The sequence below is a fragment of the Halichoerus grypus genome, chromosome 1 (assembly GCF_964656455.1).
Source record: "Halichoerus grypus chromosome 1, mHalGry1.hap1.1, whole genome shotgun sequence".
NCBI lineage: Eukaryota > Metazoa > Chordata > Mammalia > Carnivora > Phocidae > Halichoerus > Halichoerus grypus.
In genome coordinates this window covers 197,858,753-197,876,258 of record NC_135712.1, presented here as the reverse complement: position 1 = coordinate 197,876,258, position 17,506 = coordinate 197,858,753, and the positions used below count along the sequence as shown (strand labels likewise).

General features: G+C 57.9%; 2 protein-coding genes across 4 annotated transcripts; both read right to left on the bottom strand.

The window, feature by feature from the left end:
- Positions 1 to 4,622: 4,622 nt before the first annotated feature.
- TUSC2 (tumor suppressor 2, mitochondrial calcium regulator) lies at positions 4,623 to 7,561 on the bottom strand. Its single transcript, XM_036092037.2, has 3 exons — positions 7,271 to 7,561; positions 6,041 to 6,161; positions 4,623 to 5,911 (listed from the first exon to the last, which is right to left on the bottom strand). The coding sequence occupies exons 1-3, from the start codon at positions 7,414 to 7,416 to the stop codon at positions 5,846 to 5,848; spliced, it is 333 nt and encodes a 110-aa protein (XP_035947930.1). The 5' UTR covers positions 7,417 to 7,561; the 3' UTR covers positions 4,623 to 5,845.
- An 862-nt stretch (positions 7,562 to 8,423) lies between these two features.
- Positions 8,424 to 17,272, bottom strand: RASSF1 (Ras association domain family member 1). Of its 3 annotated transcripts, XM_036092022.2 has the most exons (6): positions 16,972 to 17,272; positions 14,966 to 15,072; positions 10,741 to 10,845; positions 10,270 to 10,567; positions 10,038 to 10,153; positions 8,424 to 9,375 (listed from the first exon to the last, which is right to left on the bottom strand). In XM_036092022.2, the coding sequence occupies exons 1-6, from the start codon at positions 17,219 to 17,221 to the stop codon at positions 9,229 to 9,231; spliced, it is 1,023 nt and encodes a 340-aa protein (XP_035947915.1). In that variant the 5' UTR covers positions 17,222 to 17,272; the 3' UTR covers positions 8,424 to 9,228. The 3 variants fall into 3 exon arrangements, with proteins under 3 accessions (XP_035947915.1, XP_035947916.1, XP_035947917.2); XM_036092023.2 differs by lacking the exon at positions 14,966 to 15,072 and having other exon boundaries at positions 16,972 to 16,991; XM_036092024.2 differs by lacking the exons at positions 14,966 to 15,072; positions 16,972 to 17,272 and adding an exon at positions 14,248 to 14,521.
- Positions 17,273 to 17,506: the final 234 nt, after the last annotated feature.

The window sequence follows — 17,506 nt, the reverse complement described above, 5'->3', positions numbered from 1 at the left end:
GATGGTGATGTTCTGGTTCACAAAACCCTCATTAGGTGAGGCCTGCACATCAAAGGCCTTCAGGTCCAGTGGTACCTTGAGGCGAGGGCCACAGTCTTGTGTGGGGACATCCCATGCTACCACAAAGGGCCGGCCGGTGAAGATGGGTGGCGCTGTGGGCTTGAGCTGGGTGGCCCATGCCACCAACACCAGGGCCAGTGTGACGGCAGGGCCCAGGCCTGCCCACATGCTGGGGGCTGCAGGAAGACGGTGTCACCTGCCTGGCACCAGCTCAGGAACTGGGGGAAAGATGGGAGAGAGCAAGTTAGTCTATAGAATCCTGGAGGTGCCCACCCCAAACCCACTCACACTCCTACAGTCCAGGCTGTGTGGGGCACTGTGCCCAGGGCTGTTCAGACCTGTTAGGTGACTGTAACAGGTCTGAGAGACCACCGGCCACGGAGGGGAAGGCAAGACACCCTGGGAACTCACTGCCAGGAACATAGGGCTCCTTCCTAGAGCAGGTGGCTTACGGCCGGGCAGAGACCTCTGGTAGGTCTGTGACTCTCAGAACTGGCAGACTGAGCCATCCATGGACTCGCTGCTCAGAAATACAGATATCTGCAAAACCACCCAACACATGGTTTCAGAGAGCCCCGAACCCGAGGCCCACTCTGTACCCCGTGAAGAACTCCCGATCCAGAGAAATGATAGCATTTGGATAAGGCAGGGCACAGCTCATGCAGCCACCAGGAAGCTCGAATAGAGCCGCGGAGCTGGTAGCTGTGCGGCACCCGCCTGGCAGAAGAGCGAGGCTGTCAGGACTTTGTCTCGAGCGCAGACACCCTCCCAAGCTTGGTGGAGGCCCCACCGGGACAAAGGGGCGGCGGACCTCCCACGGCGGCGCCGGCGGACCGGCCCTTCCCTCGGCAGCCCCCGGGAATGTACGCGCCCGCCCGCGGGGAGGAGCTCACTTCGCCTGGCCTTTGTGCGGGACCCCGCCCCCGCCCCGCACGTGGGGCCTGAGCCGGGCCGGGTGGGGGTGGGGTCCCTGGGCCGCCTCGCTGGGCGCATCCCCGGGGGGGCGGTCCAGAACCCAGCCCGCTGGAAGAGAGCCGCTAGGCTTGTACTGCTCGCCCTCACCTCGCGCGGGGCGCCGCCGGGACCCGCGCCATGGCCAACGCCATCCCCGGCCCAGCCCGGCCCGCTCCGGCCGCTCGCCCAGGCGCGGCCCCGGCTCGGAGCCTCTGCTGCTCCGCCCCCTCCTCGCCCCGGCCCGCGGGCCCTTTAAGAATCCAGCGCGGAGGTGGGCCCGGGGCAGGACTTGAGGCCGGGGCGGGAAGGTGTGCCCGACTTTCACACAGCCAGTGCAGCGTTTCGGCCTCCAAGGTTCCCAGATCCTCCGCCGAGGAATGTGGCCACCCATCAGGAGCCGTGAGCCCCCTCCAAACGGGGCTTTCTTCTGGAGTCTCAGGCGCGAGCTCCAGTCAGCCCAAGATTTCCTCCCCCACCAGCGCGCGGCCGGTGGTACAGTCCTCCCCGCCCCGCCGCGCGACCAGCCGCTTAAAGGGACAGCGTAAGGGACGGGAGTCGTGGAGGGAATAAAGAAGGTGGTGTTCCTCCGCCCGTCCATAAGGTGGTGCTGCGGGACCTGGGGCCTTGGCTGGGGGCAGCAGAGGATCTGGCCCTGTACCCGCGAGTGTAGCTTCCAACCCTGGGGCAATTTGGAAAGAGGGACGGTGACCAGAGCCGACCTCGGGCCTTCCGGGATAGTAACACCCAGTCCCCTACGGATCAGGGCTTCCCTTCCACCCCCCGTCCCAGTCTGAAGGGAAGCCCCGCCCCCTGCCAGATTGGGGGAGGGGGACCAAGCGCCAGCCTCTTAGCCCTCGTTGGGCTGGGCCGAGGCTGTGGTTGTCTTGGCAACACGAGCTTTGAGTCGCAGCGTGGCCGGCCCCGCTGGGGGCCGGTAAGCCCAGCGGGCCCTGGGGGTAGGGCCCCCTGCCCGCGACCTGCATTAGGGACAGGCCGATGCCTGGGCTACCGTTCCCTCCTGCCCACTCTCTCTGGAGGCCTGTAGGAGCCCCCCAGGCTTTATTTCAACTCTGAGGAGGCTGCTACCCTCGCAGGAGTACCCGGCCCGACCGCAGAGAAAGCCGGTCTGGCTAGAGGGGCTTCCCCGGGCCTCCACCCGGTATCAGGAGCCCTTTCGCCCCACAAACTCCTCCCGCTGGGGAGCAAGCTTGGAGCTGGACCGGGCCGAAATCTCCCTGCCTCTTCCTAGATCCTCTCCCCCGTACGGGGCTCAGCTCCCCCAAAGGGCCCGGGTCTGCACCACCAGCCCATTCCCGTCCGCGCGCCAGGGAGAGGAAGGAGAGAGAGCTCCTGTGCGCGGATCTAAAGGGGGTGCAGACCAGTCGCCTGCACTGGGCTCACCTGTGTGGGAGCCCGTGGGCCCAGTAGGTCGGCGGCCTCCCTTCTTCCCCGCGTGAGCCTCTCCAGCTAAGCTACTCGCACCAGCTGCTGCCCGCCGGGCAGCCCGCCGGCGACTTGATAAACCCCATCCCCTCCCACCCGCTCCCGCCTCCCACCCCAGCCCTTTTTCCTCACTTCCTGCTGCCCCTCTGAAAGGAAAGGGCCAGGAACAAGCGCGGGGGAAGGGACCGCCTTGACCCTGTTTCCCTCCGGCATGCCCTGCTGGCTGGCTGCCCTCCCCACCCTTCCCCCCTGGAGTATGCCCTGGCCCTGCGAACTGCACCAGGTGACAGGAAGGCTGTGGGACTTGGCTCAGGTGGCAGCTTCCGCCATGCCGGCAGTTTCCTAACCCTGAAAGCTCTTCTCCTTAACCTTCCCTTGGGGTTGAGGCCCATCCTCAAATCCAGTAGCCTGTGAGTGGAGGGGCCCCAGTGGTGGGATGCTTGGCTGATGGTCCCCCAAGGCAGGTGGTGAAGAAGGGGACCGGCCCTGAGGCAGTTTGGGGAAACTTCCAGGAGCTGAGTCAATTTTTTCCCACTGAGAGCAGAAGCATCCCAAATGTGACAGAGTGGACAATGTGTTGATGTGTGTGACTGTGCAGGGTCGGGGGTGGAACAGGGGCTGGGAGGGGTCTATAGGCCTCTAGCTCTTCTGCTGGAGGGCATTCCTAGGTGAACTTCACCAAGACACTGCAGAGTAGGGAGCTCATAACTGGAATGAGAAAAGGGCTGTGTTTCCATGGGAAGGGGGTGCCCATAACAGGACTGGCCCCAGGGAGAGCTGCAGCAGAGTCCCAGCAGACTGTTCCAGAGAGTTGGACAAGCCTGCACACCCTCAAATCACCCTGAGCCTACCCCATTCACCCTACTGGCCCACCTCCCTGATGCCCGGGGCCTTTCTCCTAACAGAAGGCTGTGGAAGACTGGGCAACTGGGGGAACTGGGTACACACCCTAGAGTCTGTCCCTGAGGACCAAGGAGTCCAGGACATGGCAAGGGAGGGTGTGTTCCCATACCACTGTGCTGGCTCCATAAGGGACACAAGCCTTGGAAACTGCAGGGGGTGGGGGCCCCTGGGGAAACAAAGGCCAGACCAGACAGTCCCAGGGCAGGGACACTTCCTCAGGCAGCCATTAGGAAGGAAGTGAACACAGCCCAGTGGAAGGGAGTGGAAGAGCACTGCCCTGACCCCCATTGTTTCCAGCTTTGGGGTCAGCTGGGGCAGGCTGAACGCAGGGAGTTCCCCCACGCTGGGACTGTGGTGACGGGAGATGGGATGCCATCTGGCATGGCAGAACCCTGGCCCTGCGGCAGTAAGGGGGAGAACGGAGGATGACACGGCTTTATGTCTGGCATCTTTTCAGGAAAGTGGGAAAGTGCCCAAAGAAGAACTACAAAGGCTGCACAGGATGATCCTGCTCCGGATGTGACAAATTTAAGCCTCCGAAAGACTGGCAGGCCAACTCCCCAGACCCAGAAGCCTGTGTCCCTGAACTCCCTCTTCCCTAACTGGAAGTTGGGCTGATGGCCTAGGGCCAAGCCTACTAGGGAACCAGCCTTCTAGAAGGGCCTGAAAAGGGTAGGCTGAATGTACACAGGGGGCAGCTGGAGGTGAGAACACAGGGTCAGCAGGGAACAGGTGGGTGAGTTCTGCCTGATGGAACAGAAGCCCCAAACCCACTCTCCTGGTGGTACCCACAGGCACTCCTGGGAGGAAGCAGGTGGGTTTGGGCTACATAGCCTGGCAGTAGGCCAAAAGCATGGTGGCACCCATCTGATTGCTGTCCACTTAAGATGGGTCTTGGAGGTCCATGGGGTTCATGTTGTGACCTCCTGTGGGGTCAGCTCGCATGGCTGGGGGCATGACAGCTGTTCCAGAACTACCTGAGGTCATGCTCTCACCTCAGGTCAGGCAGATGGGGCCAATCCCTAGTGAAGCACCCCAAAGCCTTCCAATTCCATGGGTCCCCACCTATTAGACACAAGAGAGGAGTGGCCTTCCATTCTGAGGGGCCCTGCAGTGAGGGCTGTGTGAATACACTGCCACCTGCTGGTCACAGCTGGGATGGCCACAAGCTGGGCTCAGGCTTACTCCGCGTCTTGATGATAAAGATGGGAGCCATCAGAGTGGCCCAGTCTAGACCTTGGATGTCACAGCAAATGCCACTCTTGTATGCAGGGTCTACAAATAATTTTATTGGAACTAAACAAATAACACACAGCCTTCTTAGATTGGGGGCCGCCCTTCCCAAGCCATTTCCCATACTCTTAAAAGCACAGAGCTTGCACAGTAAGGAATTAAAAAAAAAAAAAGTCATTTTGATGTAGAAATCAGACTCTGCCCCAACATCATGGACTAGACTATTTACAGACTTTCACATTTTAAGTATTCCTTTATGGTTGATCTCTCCTTTCTGTCTCTACCCAGGGGCTCCAGTACCTTCCATTGACTGATCCTGGGGGATGGGTATACTGTAGGGGAAGGGGTGGTGGGCTCCTCACAGCTATTGGCACCAGCCCTAGGGGTGCTGTCCCTCACCAAAGGGTGGCAGATGGTCTCCTCCCTATGGCAGGGGTGTGGGGGGGGCAGGGGAGCTGGTACAAAGGCAAGGAGGATTAGACAAAGTAGGTGGGTTGGGGCAACTCCCCATAGGCACAGGCATCATAGCCCTTCCTGATCCCATCTTATGCCCTCTCAACTGGGGGTGTGTGTGGGGGGCAACAAGTAGTTGCAGTGGGGAGGGATCAGTCCAGCCCTGGGTGGAGGGAGAATCCTCCCACACCAGTCCCATCTCCTATTAACAGCCAGAAAACTGTCCATCCATCTGGGAGTGGGAACAGATGAGCAGGTAGGCAGGAAGAATCAGGCTTGCACTGCCCCCCACCTCTGTCCAACACAGGAGGAATCGAGGTAGCATACGGCTGAAATGCTCCAACAAGGGGGTAAAGGAAATGAGGGAAAGGAAGTTCCCACTTGCATACAGTTCCCACAGCCCAGCGGCTGGAAGAAGGCAGACCTTGCTTGTAAAGTGCTGTAGCCCCTAGCAGGGCTGGGCCCTACACAAACTTGGAAGAAAGCAGGCTAGGCAAGGGTGCAGGAACCAGGCATTCCTGACCAGCATATGCCCTGCCATGCTCCTTGTAGGGATTGCTGGGGAAAGTGGGCTGGTAACTCTGCCATTAGCCCTCGCCAGCCGCCAGCCACCTCGTCCACATATAAACCAACACCCAACCAACATTGCAGGACTGCCCTGCTCACAGCTGAAGTTTCCAGGCCAATGCAGTTTATTCAGGGTTGTGGCCCCAGCTTAGATTCCTTAATGGAAGCCACACCTTGAGCCTGGGGGTTTCTTGCTGGGGTAGGGAGTGCTTATGCCTGCCACTCCCCAGGCTCACACCTCATAGAGGATCACAGGAAAATCCACGTGGATGCGGGGAGGATCCAGCTTCACGATGCCCTGCCATGGAAACAGAAGCTAGTGAGGGCCAGCTCCTCCCCCAAGAGCCCCCACCATGACAGCAGACCACATGTGGGTCTACCTCCACACACTCAGCATACGCCCTATGACCACTGCCCGGCCCCTCACCTGAGGAATCAGGTTCTTATGCACCCGCCTCAGCTTGGCCCGCTTCTGCCCGTTCTTGGTGACGATTGTCTCCTCGTAGAACTCGTGAGCCAGATCCCCATCCTCATCATAGAACATGGAGCTGTGTGGAGAGAGAGGGAACGGGCTGGGCTGGAGCCCCACACCCGGTCATGGCAAATAACCAGACTACAGGGAAGTGTGCCCACCTCCAAATGGGGAGGAACAACCTTGGTGGGAGGGAGAGAGGATAATATGCCTGAAGAATCCCTTGTTTAGGGCTTGGGGTCTACTAGAAGCAAGTGGGGAGTGGGATGGTAGCCAGCGCTACTCTCTCAGTCTCCAAGAAGAGAGATCATATCAGAGCACATTGTCACGGCAGCCAAGTTCAGTTCTCATCACTGGTGTGTTCAGCAAAAGTAGCCATTCCAACATCAGGTCCTTGCCTTCACCCAGGACTTCTAGAGTGGGCAGCATGATGGCCTGGGCATGTGTCTCACTCCAGAAGATGCTGCTGGCCCTGGGCCAACCTGAGATGGCAGATGCCTGAGCTAGGAGGGAGCCTGAAGAGAAAAAGGTTGAATCCTCCCCACCCACCCCAGGTGGCTGGTGTAACCAAACTACCACTGTTGGGTCTCCCGTGTATCTACAGCCAAATCTCCAGTATCACCTGAGTACCATTTCCCTGGGCCCACCAGGGGCAGGCCAATAGTGCTCCTGTCTGGACCCGTGGAAAGAGAAGGGAGGTCAGTGCTCCAGATCTGGAGAATATACCTGGGTGAGGGTCTTTTTACCCAGGTTCCATCCTCAACACTAGGGCCCAGTCCTACTTTCCTGGCTACTACCCTCAGAGGTCCAACCCCATCACGGTGGGGAACGGAAACAGCCAAAACAGGGTTAATTCTTCCCTCAGAAGAAGTGGGGGAGAGGGAGGCTAAGAGCCTTCAACTTTCATGCTGGGCAGGAGGGGATGAAAGAAAGAAATCCTGAAGTCGCAGGGAGGCTCTCTCTCAGCTTTACCGTGCAGAGGGCCTGCCCATGGACAAGCCTCAGGCCCACTCTTCCCCTAGGGGGACCTTCAGAGCAGCCAGGTCGTCAAGAACCGATTGCTCTGCTTTCCCCACCCCTTGCTCCCACGGGGGCCCGAAACATGGGACTCCTCCTCGAGCTCCCTGTAACGCGCGGAGCCCTGCCGCCCGCCTGTTCTCCCCGGGGCGGAATCCGCGCCCTTACCCGCGGCGCGTGAATACGAAGGGGGGCACGACTCGGCCTCGCGGCCGCACCAAAGCTTGCTCAGCGACTGCCGACTCCGGGCCTCCGCCCCCCGCCGCCGAGGCGAAGGGCCACAGGCCCCGAGCTTTGGAGCCGCTGGCGCCCATGTCAGGGCCGCCGGCGCATGGCGAGCCCCGCGACCGCTTTGCTCTCACAGGGCCGTCGGCGCCGCCATGCCCTGCCTCGGCCTCCGCTCGCAGGTGCTGCTGCCGCCGCCGCCGCCGCCGCCTTCCGCAGGCTCCGGTGTCTCCACGGAAACCTCACTTCCGCTTCCGCATGCTGCTCACGATGCCTTCTCTGATTGGCTGCTTCTCTCGTCGGTCCGCGGGGCGGGACCAATAGCCGCTGTCAGAAGCTAGGCATCCCAGCAGGCACCGCGAAACGTCAGGTCCCAGCAGGCCAGGCTCTCCGCAGCTGGGACAGCTCCCACCCAGTGGAGTGGAGGTTGTGTCCTCCTGCTTTCTTCATGTGTGGCGTCTCCGACGCCCCCGACCCCGAGAGGTCAGGTCCAGCGGGCCTGCCCAACCAGCAGCCTCCCCGCAACCAGCACTTTAGGGCTGCCCCAGGCCAGGCCGCGCATTGCCCACCTGGCCTTATTTTATTCCCACACAGTTTCTGCGATCACCACTGTTGCATGTAGAGGAGAAACCAAACCTAAGGATAATGAACCAATTGCCAAATGTATAGCTACGTTCAGTCTGAAGGACTTTGGATTCAGTGTTCTTTCCAAACCCAGTAGAAGGCATACTTCACGAAGGCCAAGAATTAACAGCTAGACCTTCGGTGCCATGAGCAGTGTCTGGTCGTGGTCCACAGTAGTAGCTCAGTAAGTATTTGGTGAAAACGCCTCTCACAGCTTGGGGTGTGTGTGTGTGTGTGTGTGTGTGTTGGGAAGGGTGTGGGTTCCCTAAATTCTAGCTTATATTCTTGCCTGTACCACGACCTGAGACCCCATGGTGCTGCATGATGACAGTACATATTTGTACCCCACATGCTTCACAAGCTGGTCACATGGTGACTTTTAAAAGGTGCTCTGTGAGCCTGTCCATCACCCTTGGCAGCCACTGGCATGAGGGCAACTTCAGTTGAGGGCCCATAATAAAGACTTCAAAAGCAGAATTCTTAAATCTTTATTCAGCCAATTCTCTCAGGCCCCAGGCCCTGATGATGACTGTCACCCCCACCCCCTTCCCCACAGGAGGCATGCAGCTGAGGCCACGAAATATTTCATACATTCGCACACATCATCAAAAATAACTGAGGGAAAGACCCTCGCTTTGATTGGCAAAGAAGGCACAGACCTGACCAGTGCCCACGCTCACACAGACCCTGGCCTAGGGACATCCTCCTTGGAGGAGGCACTGAGGCACTGTTGCTGCAATATGAGCCAGCATTCCCTGACCCCAGTGTGTGTGAGGAGTCAGAAGCCACTGCGGAGGGAAACGTAGACTCTTCCCCCACGCCTGCCTTATCTTGAACACCCGCCCTTGGCTCCGACTGTCCTGACACCCCATCCAAGACCCAAAACATATGACCTTTCCCCATAGAGGAGGGTCCTTATCCCTGCAAACATGACCCTATTCTGTTTGTAGGGTCTCCCAAGATTCTGGTATCTGAGACACGAATTAAGGAGACTTAATTCTGCTCTATCCCTGCTGCAAGCCTGGAGCAGCTTCCTGGGGCAACCCTGGCCCACCATGACCCACTACACGAAGGGCAGAAGGGTGCAGAGCCATGCTCTGCTACACCTACGGGTGGACACAGGGGGCCAGCTCCTTTGCTGTTCTCTGGGCTCATTCCCCCAGTAAGAGACGACCTCCATGCACACTCATTCTTCAGGCCACATGGGCCCTGTCACACTCACACGGCACGCCCTCGGCGCTGCCTACTCTCCTCCTTTCCCCCGGGGGTACAAGAGGTCACCCCAGGGGGCAGGCATGCAGGGCCTCCTGGATCTTCTGACGGCAATAGGAGTACTTTTGCAGGATCTGGCGGAGGTGTTCCTCTTCCTCCCGCTGCAGGATGCGCAGGAAGTTGTGTAGCTCAGGCAGGCTGAAAGCATGCCACTGCAGGGGGACAGGAGGGAAACAGGCTGCAGCAGGCATGGCCAAACCAGCAGGCCCTGCCAGCGAAGAGCAGCAGTCACGTCACACAGCTAGGATGGGGCTTTCTGATGTTAGGTTCTTGCCTGAATGGCCCGTCTAGGATTCTTGACAATAGTCTGTATAGAAGATGGGCCCCATAAAGTAGGGCAGTCACCTCGAAGACAGGCAACCAAACCAGATGTTCCCCAGTTACCTGTGGACAGGTTATGCCCACACTCTGAGTTTAACACTACTCCACAGACCTAATACTTTGAAGCCAGAAAGCTTCTAGGTAAAAAGTCATAATGGTTGAACGGGAGCCTGCCTGACAGTGTGGGCCCATCTGTGTGCTTTGATCTGGCTTAGAATCACCATACTATCAGATGGATTCCTGCATCTCCTGAGGAATTTCCACAACAGAAAAGAGTAGACCACCAAGACAATTCTGGGCATCTTGGGACAGGCCCATGACCTTGGCTTGAGTGGCCTGGAAGGCTTCACTGTAGCTACAAGATTCACATACTCCTCAAGAGGCTTTGCAGGGCTTTTTCTCCAGCCCTATTCCTCCTTCCAACTTTACTGCAGCTGTGACCCACTAGCCTTGCCCAGTGACAACCAAGAAGCAAAAGAGGGCGTGTACTCACATTCACCTCCCCAGAGTCATTCTCCTTGAGGACAAAGCTTAGGGCCTTCTCGCTAGGCCCTGCAAGGAGCCGCAGCCGCAGGGGCTGCTCATCATCTGACAGCTTCCGGAGGTACACTGAGGGCCAGGCAGGGAGAAGAAAGTATTTGATTAGAGTCAGGCCCAGCCCACTTAGCTCCTTACACATGGAGCATGCATATATACCCTCATACGTGGTGGGGTGGGAAGCCCACCTTGGCCATGGCGTTCAGCCCGCTCAAAGAGGGCAAACTTGCGGGGGTCATCCACCACCAAGAATTTGCGAAGTAGGGCCTCAATGACCTCACGTGCCCGCGTGCGTGACAACACATGCAGGTGCTTGACAGCGTCCTTGGGCAGGTAGAAGGAGGTACGGCGCCTCACAGCAGTGCCCCGCCCTGGGCCCCGCCTGGCGTCCTGCAAGGAGGGTGGCTTCTTGCTGGAGGGCACTGAGACAGGGCGCACCAGCTTCAGTTGAACCTTGATGAAGCCTGTGTAGGAGCCATCCTTGTTCTGAAGAGGAGAAACCAAACCATGACTACGTTCCAGGTGAGATGGAACAGATTTGGATACCGCTAGTCCACTTGGGGCTAGGCTAGGTGTAAATAAATCACTGCTTAGGCCCACCCACGAATACCTCAGCTGTAGCCTCTCCCCACACCCCCTTCCCCAGGCTGTCAACTCACCAGGCTCATGAAGAGGTTGCTGTTGATCTGGCTATTGTACTCCTTGATCTTCTGTTCAACCTCAGCCTGAGAAAGGTCAGGTGTCTCCCACTCCACAGGTTCGTCCTGAAAGATGGGCCAGCATGGACATAGGGTCCTAAAAGAACCCATCCCACTGCAATGCATGTCACAGACGGGGAGGTGAGTTTGGGTGGGCCACTTTGAAAAACAGCCTCTGGGGCAGCCTTTGGGAACTGCCTACAAAGCTTGAGTCCTGATGAGAAGAACCCACCATTGCTCCTGGTTTTGCATGCAATGGATGGGCACAGCAAAGGCAGAGTCATTTGGCTTCTTTATGCTGCCTACATGGGGCCTCCTCAGCACTGGGTGAAGCCCTAAAGATACCTTAAAACCAAGACAACTGAAGATACAAGGCCAGGGGCCAGGAAAAGATGTGGGATTCTTATTGACAGTAAAAGCACCTTTCAACTGCACATCCTGATTCCAGCACCCTAGTTAGGTGGGGTCAGGGGTGTCCTGGAGAAGGGGGACCACTTTGCCACTCTGCCCCAGCAAAGGGCCATGACCACAGGGTAAGAGGTGTGGCACTGGTGCACACCAGGATGGTGTATGGGTATGAGGGTAAGGGCAACCTCTACAATGTTAACACCCTCTGGTGAGGGATTTGGGGCCAGCCCTGTATGTCTCACATGTAGGGAGGAAACCACTGTGACATGCCATTTGATCTTGACCCAAGCTGTACAAAAGGCAGCTTCAGGCCAGGCTCCAAACTGCCTCCTGGTAGAGCCGGTCCCACAAGTGCCAAGCAGGTAGGATTCTGCACCTCCTCCCTCCTATCTGGAGGTTTAGCCCAAAGATTTTTTGCTTTACCACTCAGCCCATCCCCCGCTCCTCCAGGGGCTGGATTCTTGTCGGAAGGGTGGAGTATGGACCAGGGCAGCTGGGGCTCTGAATTAACATTTTTCTATCAAACTCCCTGGTTCCATTGCATCAGCCTTACTTCCTGTTGACGTCAGGCCCTGGTTGGAATGGGAGTGTCACAGACACAGCTGAGATCACTGCTGACCAACGCTTTGTCCCAGGGGAATTCTTACCAGCTGGTCCCCTGCAGAATAATCTGTGTCCAGCCCTGAGCCCAGGAGAGGCAGGCTTCTCCCTGACTGCTGCCTTGGAGCCCCTAAGCTTAAACAATCTGATGGGGATGAATAAGGAGGACAGATGAGAGGGTAGGGTGCTCTTCACCTAGACAGCTTTTTAGCAGTATACTCTTTACCTAGAACCTGCTAGTAAGTATGTGGCACTGAAGACTGAGGTTGGGGCCTCACAGGGAAAAGGTATTGGGGGAGGTGTGGGAACTGAAGCCTATTTGCTCCCCCAAGTTTCAAAAAAATCTCCTGGAGGAGAGCACTAAGAAGTGAAAACTCCAGCAGAAATCCTACTGGGGGCAGGGAGGAACCCTCCAAGAGTAGTAAAGAACAAATGTGTGGGCCCTGGGAAATGGGAGATCTGGCAGGTAAAATGAAGGCTGGAGCCTGGGAATAAAGGGTGGTTGTGTTGGAAGGAGTGACCCGATAGGAAGGAGGACCAGGATGGGAGTGCTACGGGGCAGGAGGAAAGTTGAACAAACTCTAGTACCAGGGCAAGAAGGAAGAGAATTCTGTTTACAGAACGGTGGGCGCAGAGATGGCACCAACTTATTTCCCTTCCTTGGATGGTTCTGAGCTCCAGCCTGAGGATGAGAACACTTGCTCCTTCCTCATCCCTTCCCTGGTCACCCAGGAGCCCTGGACTGGGGTGCAGTCATTTATGTTCCAGTCTCTTCCCCTCTCCAGGTGAACCTCCCTTGTGGTTTTTGTTGTTGTTTTTCTTTTTTATTCTTTTTTTTTTTTGCCTCCCTTAGTATCTTTACTCATAAAACAAGGGGCTTGGACTGGAGGCACTGCACTGTCCTGCCAGGATTCTAAAAGAAAAAAAAAAGTTTTTTTCTGGAGGATTCCAACAGCCATCCCAGAGGTGTGCACAGCAGGACCATGGAATTTCCCTTCTCCTGAACTATAGTGACCCACCCTCCACTCTGCCACTGTCCATAGTGACTGATGGTTTTTATTTTACATACAATTGGGGACTCCCCTTCAATTGGTTAGTGTCTTGTGGTTTTCTCACTATTCCACAATGGAAAATGGCTCAAGCCTGAGGGACAGACAGTCCCAGGGATCCATACTCAAACCTTGCACCTAACTCTGGGCTGAACTTTTGAGTAAAATTTAATCTAAAGACTATAAAATTTTCATCTAAAGAATCACCCACGGGGCGCCTGGGTGGCTCAGTCGTTAAGTGTCTGCCTTCGGCTCAGGTCATGATCCCAGGGTCCTGGGATCGAGCCCCGCATCAGGCTCCCTGCTCAGCGGGAAGCCTGCTTCTCCCTCTCCCGCTTCCCCTGCTTGTGTTCCCTCTCTCGCTGTGTCTCTCTGTCATATAAATAAATAAAATCTTAAAAAAAAAAAAAAAAAAAGAATCACCCACAAGTCCCTTTCCGTGGCTCAGGTAAGGAATTCTGTCCCATTGCTGCAAGGTATTCTGAGCTTCACGGTCCCCATCTCTCTTTCCTGATGCTCTGTCCAGGGTGCTCCCCTGAGGTGTACCAGCTCCAGAATAGTTACCTGAGCTTGGTGGTCACACTCATGGCACACAGCACAGAGGTGTCTGATAATGGGGACACCTAGGAGACTCAGAGAGGAACAGCTGCTCCAGCACCTCATCTTACAGTCCTGGATTAGTAACCCCTATCTCTCTTGACCCCTCCTCCGGGCTTTGTACAATCTAGCCTGCCTCACCTCCTGTGGGTAAAATGCTCCTGTTTGCTTACAGTCCAGAACTAGGCTTCCTTCCCATCTATTCCTAAATACCCTTTCTACAGGTCCACACCGATTTTAGTGTATGTGCTGCCGAAGCGACCACTACAGCCAGGTCCACTCCAGAACCCTCCACATTCCAGAAGCCGGTGGCAGACCAGGACTGGTAAGAAGCGGGGACTCAGCTGGCTCCGTCCAGGAGTGCATATGGAGGGGCCCGAACCTTCCTCCTAAACACACTTCCCAGTTCCCAGCGAGGACACCTCCCCTTCCACTTCCTCCCACCACCCCCACCCCCACCCCCGTCCCCCCAGAGAGGAGGTGGGAGCGTCCGAACGCGGAAACCGAGGTGCTCGTCCAGACTGCGCAGTCGGCTTTAGTCATAGGTGGATAATGCCCGTCCCGGGTCTACCCCAAGCCACGTAGCTGCTTCTCCTGGTTCAACCGGTCTGTGACAGAGACAACAAGGCCTCGACCCCCGGCACCGAGGCGCTGAGAGCCCCGCACACGGTTCCGCGGGCTGGCCCCGGGCCGGTATGGAATCCCCACTGACGGACGAGCGGGACTGCCCACAAACTCGAGCCGGCAACTTAGCGGCAAGGGGCAGGATCCCAGCGACTGTCACCGGCCCGCCGCCCAAAATCCCGGCCCCCACCTGGTCCCGACGCGGCCTGCGCGCCAGTGAGGTACGCGCCGTGAAGTACTGCTCGAGCTCTGAGTCTGAGTCCTCCTGGCTGCAGTAGCCACTGCTTGTTGTGCTGCTCCAGGTCATCTCGAAAGAAGGCGTCCCCGCATCCGCCTCGCCCATCGCCGCGCCCGCCCGCCAGCTCCCGGAGTCCGGTGTGCCCGTAGGATCCAACCACCGCCCCAGGCGTGTGTGCGCCTGCGCGCGTGCGCCGGGATCGGAGTTCGCGCGGCAACCGTTAACACTGAAACGTAGACAGCCAGGATCTGGCTCCCGTCTCATTGGGGAGGAACTTCGAAGGGCGGGTTCATACACGCCACGCCTCCAGGAATGACCTCATAGCCCAGGCAGCTCAGCTTGGCTCCGCCTCGCAGACCCCACCTCTCTTGGGGAACAAGTCGGAGCGTGTGCGCATGTGCACCAGCGTGGCTGCAAGACCGGATGCGGATGCGGGAAGGTGCGGAAATTGCGCGGGCGCGGAGCCTGGGCGATTCCGGGCAGTCCGCGCGGAGTCAGCATCCCCGGCACCCACTCGAGCCCGCGCGCAGAATTAGGCTCTCTCTGTCGCGGGAAACCCGCTGTTAGAACGCTCATTGCGCGTAACGCCGGGCAGCCCTAAGCAACTCCTGCAATGTGGCCGGCTGGTCTGCGCGCCTTTTCCGTACGCTCCCCCCTGCCCCGCGCTCACCACGTTCGTGTCCAGCTCCAGCGCAGGTTCCCAGCCCAGGTCCCGGGGCCCGCAGCAGTCCAGGCAGACAAGCGCGCGGCAACGGTAGTGGCATGTGAACTTGCAATCTGCAGAGAGGCCTGGCCGTGAGGCGGAGGAGCCCCAGCTCCAGTTCAGAGAAGCATTCCGGGCATGGAAGAGAACCCAGGGGATGAAGGCCCTTGCCCTCCAGGCTCTGCATGACCGGCCTTATCTTAAGGTCTCGTTACCCCCCGCTGCTGCACAGCTTCTAGTGTTGATCCCCCGACGTCTGGAAACTGGCGGGAGGGCCTCAGGCGGTTAGGGATCCAGGCCTGTTGAACAGCTGGATCCCTAGCACCGAGCGCAGAACTTCCCCCTTCCGCATTGTCAACGCCCCCCTCCTCCAGTCTCCGCGCATTTACTTGAAGGGCAAAAAACCAAAAGCCTTTAACCTTTGTTCCCCTCCAGCTGTCATGTCTCTGCATCCCTCGCACCAAAACTTAATCAACATTCTTCTACATACAATCTAATTCCTCACCTTCACTCTCCCCTTTACCCATTCCAGTCAGGCTTGCCCCTCCCTCCAGGAAGCTGGTTAGGGTCCTCAGTAACCTGTGCACGGTCCAACGCCAGGTCCCTTCTCCAACCTCACCCCCTCAGCATCGTTTGATGCTTACTCCGCTTGGTTTCCAGAGCTCCCCACTACCCTGGTTTTCCTCCCGTTCCCTGCAGCTCCTGCTAAGTTCCTTTGGTTCTGTCTCAACTCCCAGATCTAATGGACAGAGTGTCTGAGGCTCAGTCCGGATCACTGCCCTGCTCTATGTACTCACCTATCCCAGATCCAAGGCTTCCATCGCTGACCTCCCTCCCCAGATCAAAGCCCGTGTCAACCCAGTGTGGCCAAAGCAATTCTTCTTTCACCTCCCCCCTCCCCTCACCAGAGCTCCTCATCTCAGCAAAAATCGCTACTCTCCCAGTTTGAGGTAAAAAAAAAAAAAAAAAAAAAAAATCCCAAATCACTTGATTCCTCTCTTCTATTTGCTTCTCACACACACCCAAATTGTCCTGTATTTCATCTCTATGTCCCTTTATTTCTCCTTGGGAATACTGCAGTGTCCCAGCCCTTCTCATGGTTGGTAGTCTGTCACAACCCTGGTGTTCGGGACAGACTCTTGTACTGGATGAGAGGGTCTCCATGCCTACACAGGACCGGGACACCTTCTCTAAATCCCTAAATGGGCCAGAGCAGTGATTTTCAACTGCTCTCAATTCCAGGCTGTCTACTGGAATGATTTTTTTTTTTTTCCCAGTTGCTGATACACTCCCAGTGACTGATTCAACACGTCTGAAGTCCAGGCATAGGGGTTTGGAGGGCTGTAAAATCCCAACCGATTCTAGCTGGTGTATATAGCCCCTGGGGCAGCAACCTCTGCTTGCTGGTGATTCCTGGGAAGGCAGAAGGACCACTGGTGTGTGGCTGTGTTTCATGTTTTAGCACCTGGTTGGCTGGGCCTGCAATAGGTATTTGCTCAACAAAACTCCCGCTTGCAGAGGGCCCACCCAAGGTACTTTTCCTCTGCCCCCCTCCCATAGGAGGGGAAAACTCCCCTCATCCCAGAGATTCTGGAGGGGGACACAGTGAATGAATCTTTGGGAAGGGGTGGGCCTGGGAACAGGGACTTCTAGAGATTGGTCGAAACAAAGCCTTTCTCAAGAAGAGCCAAGAAACTTCAAAAGATAAAAACCTTGAAATCAGCACGTTATTCATAGTTATTCATAGGCAGCCGCCTCTGCGCAACTGTGCCCCTGATGCAGGTGGAATAGGACAAGGATATACACCATCTATCTGCCTGCACTCTCGTACACGATGGGGCAAAGGTAATGGACCTGGCCCGCGGGAACCGACCCTGCCGACCGACCCCCTCCTTTGCGACTTGACACGCAGCGAGGGCACTGCCTCTTGGCCGCCCGTTTCGCTCTCGCCAGCGTGCGGGGCTGCTACTCACGCGCGCACTGCAGGCCCTTGCGCACGACGCCCCAGATGAACTCGCCGCAGAGGTCGCACCACGTGTGCGTGGCGGGCCCCGCGGGCTGGAAGTGGTGGCCGCGGCCCGCGACCTGCTGCCGTGCCGGATTGCGCGCGGTGCCGGGCGCGATGCGCAGCGCGTTTGCGCGCTCCAGCCGGGTGCGGCTCGGGCCGGAGCGCCGCGCGGGTTCCAGTTCCCTCAGTTCAATGAGCTCAGGTTCCGTGGACATGGCCGGGTCGGGCCCGGACTCCCGCGGGCTCTGGGCGCGAGCGAGCGCGGGGCGGGCGGGGCCGCGGGGCGGGCCGCGATGCGGCGCCGCCCCCGGGATCCGGGCAGGGCGGCGGGAGAGAGCCGGGGCGAGCAGCGCAATGGAAACCTGGGCGCCCGGGCTCTGTGGGCCCGCAGGCGGAGTAGGGCGGCGAGGGCGTGGGGTGGGGGGAGCTCTCGCAGAATCCCGGCCCTCCCTTTCCTTTTCTCCCTGCATCCCGGGAGCACCCCTCCTGCTGACGACGAC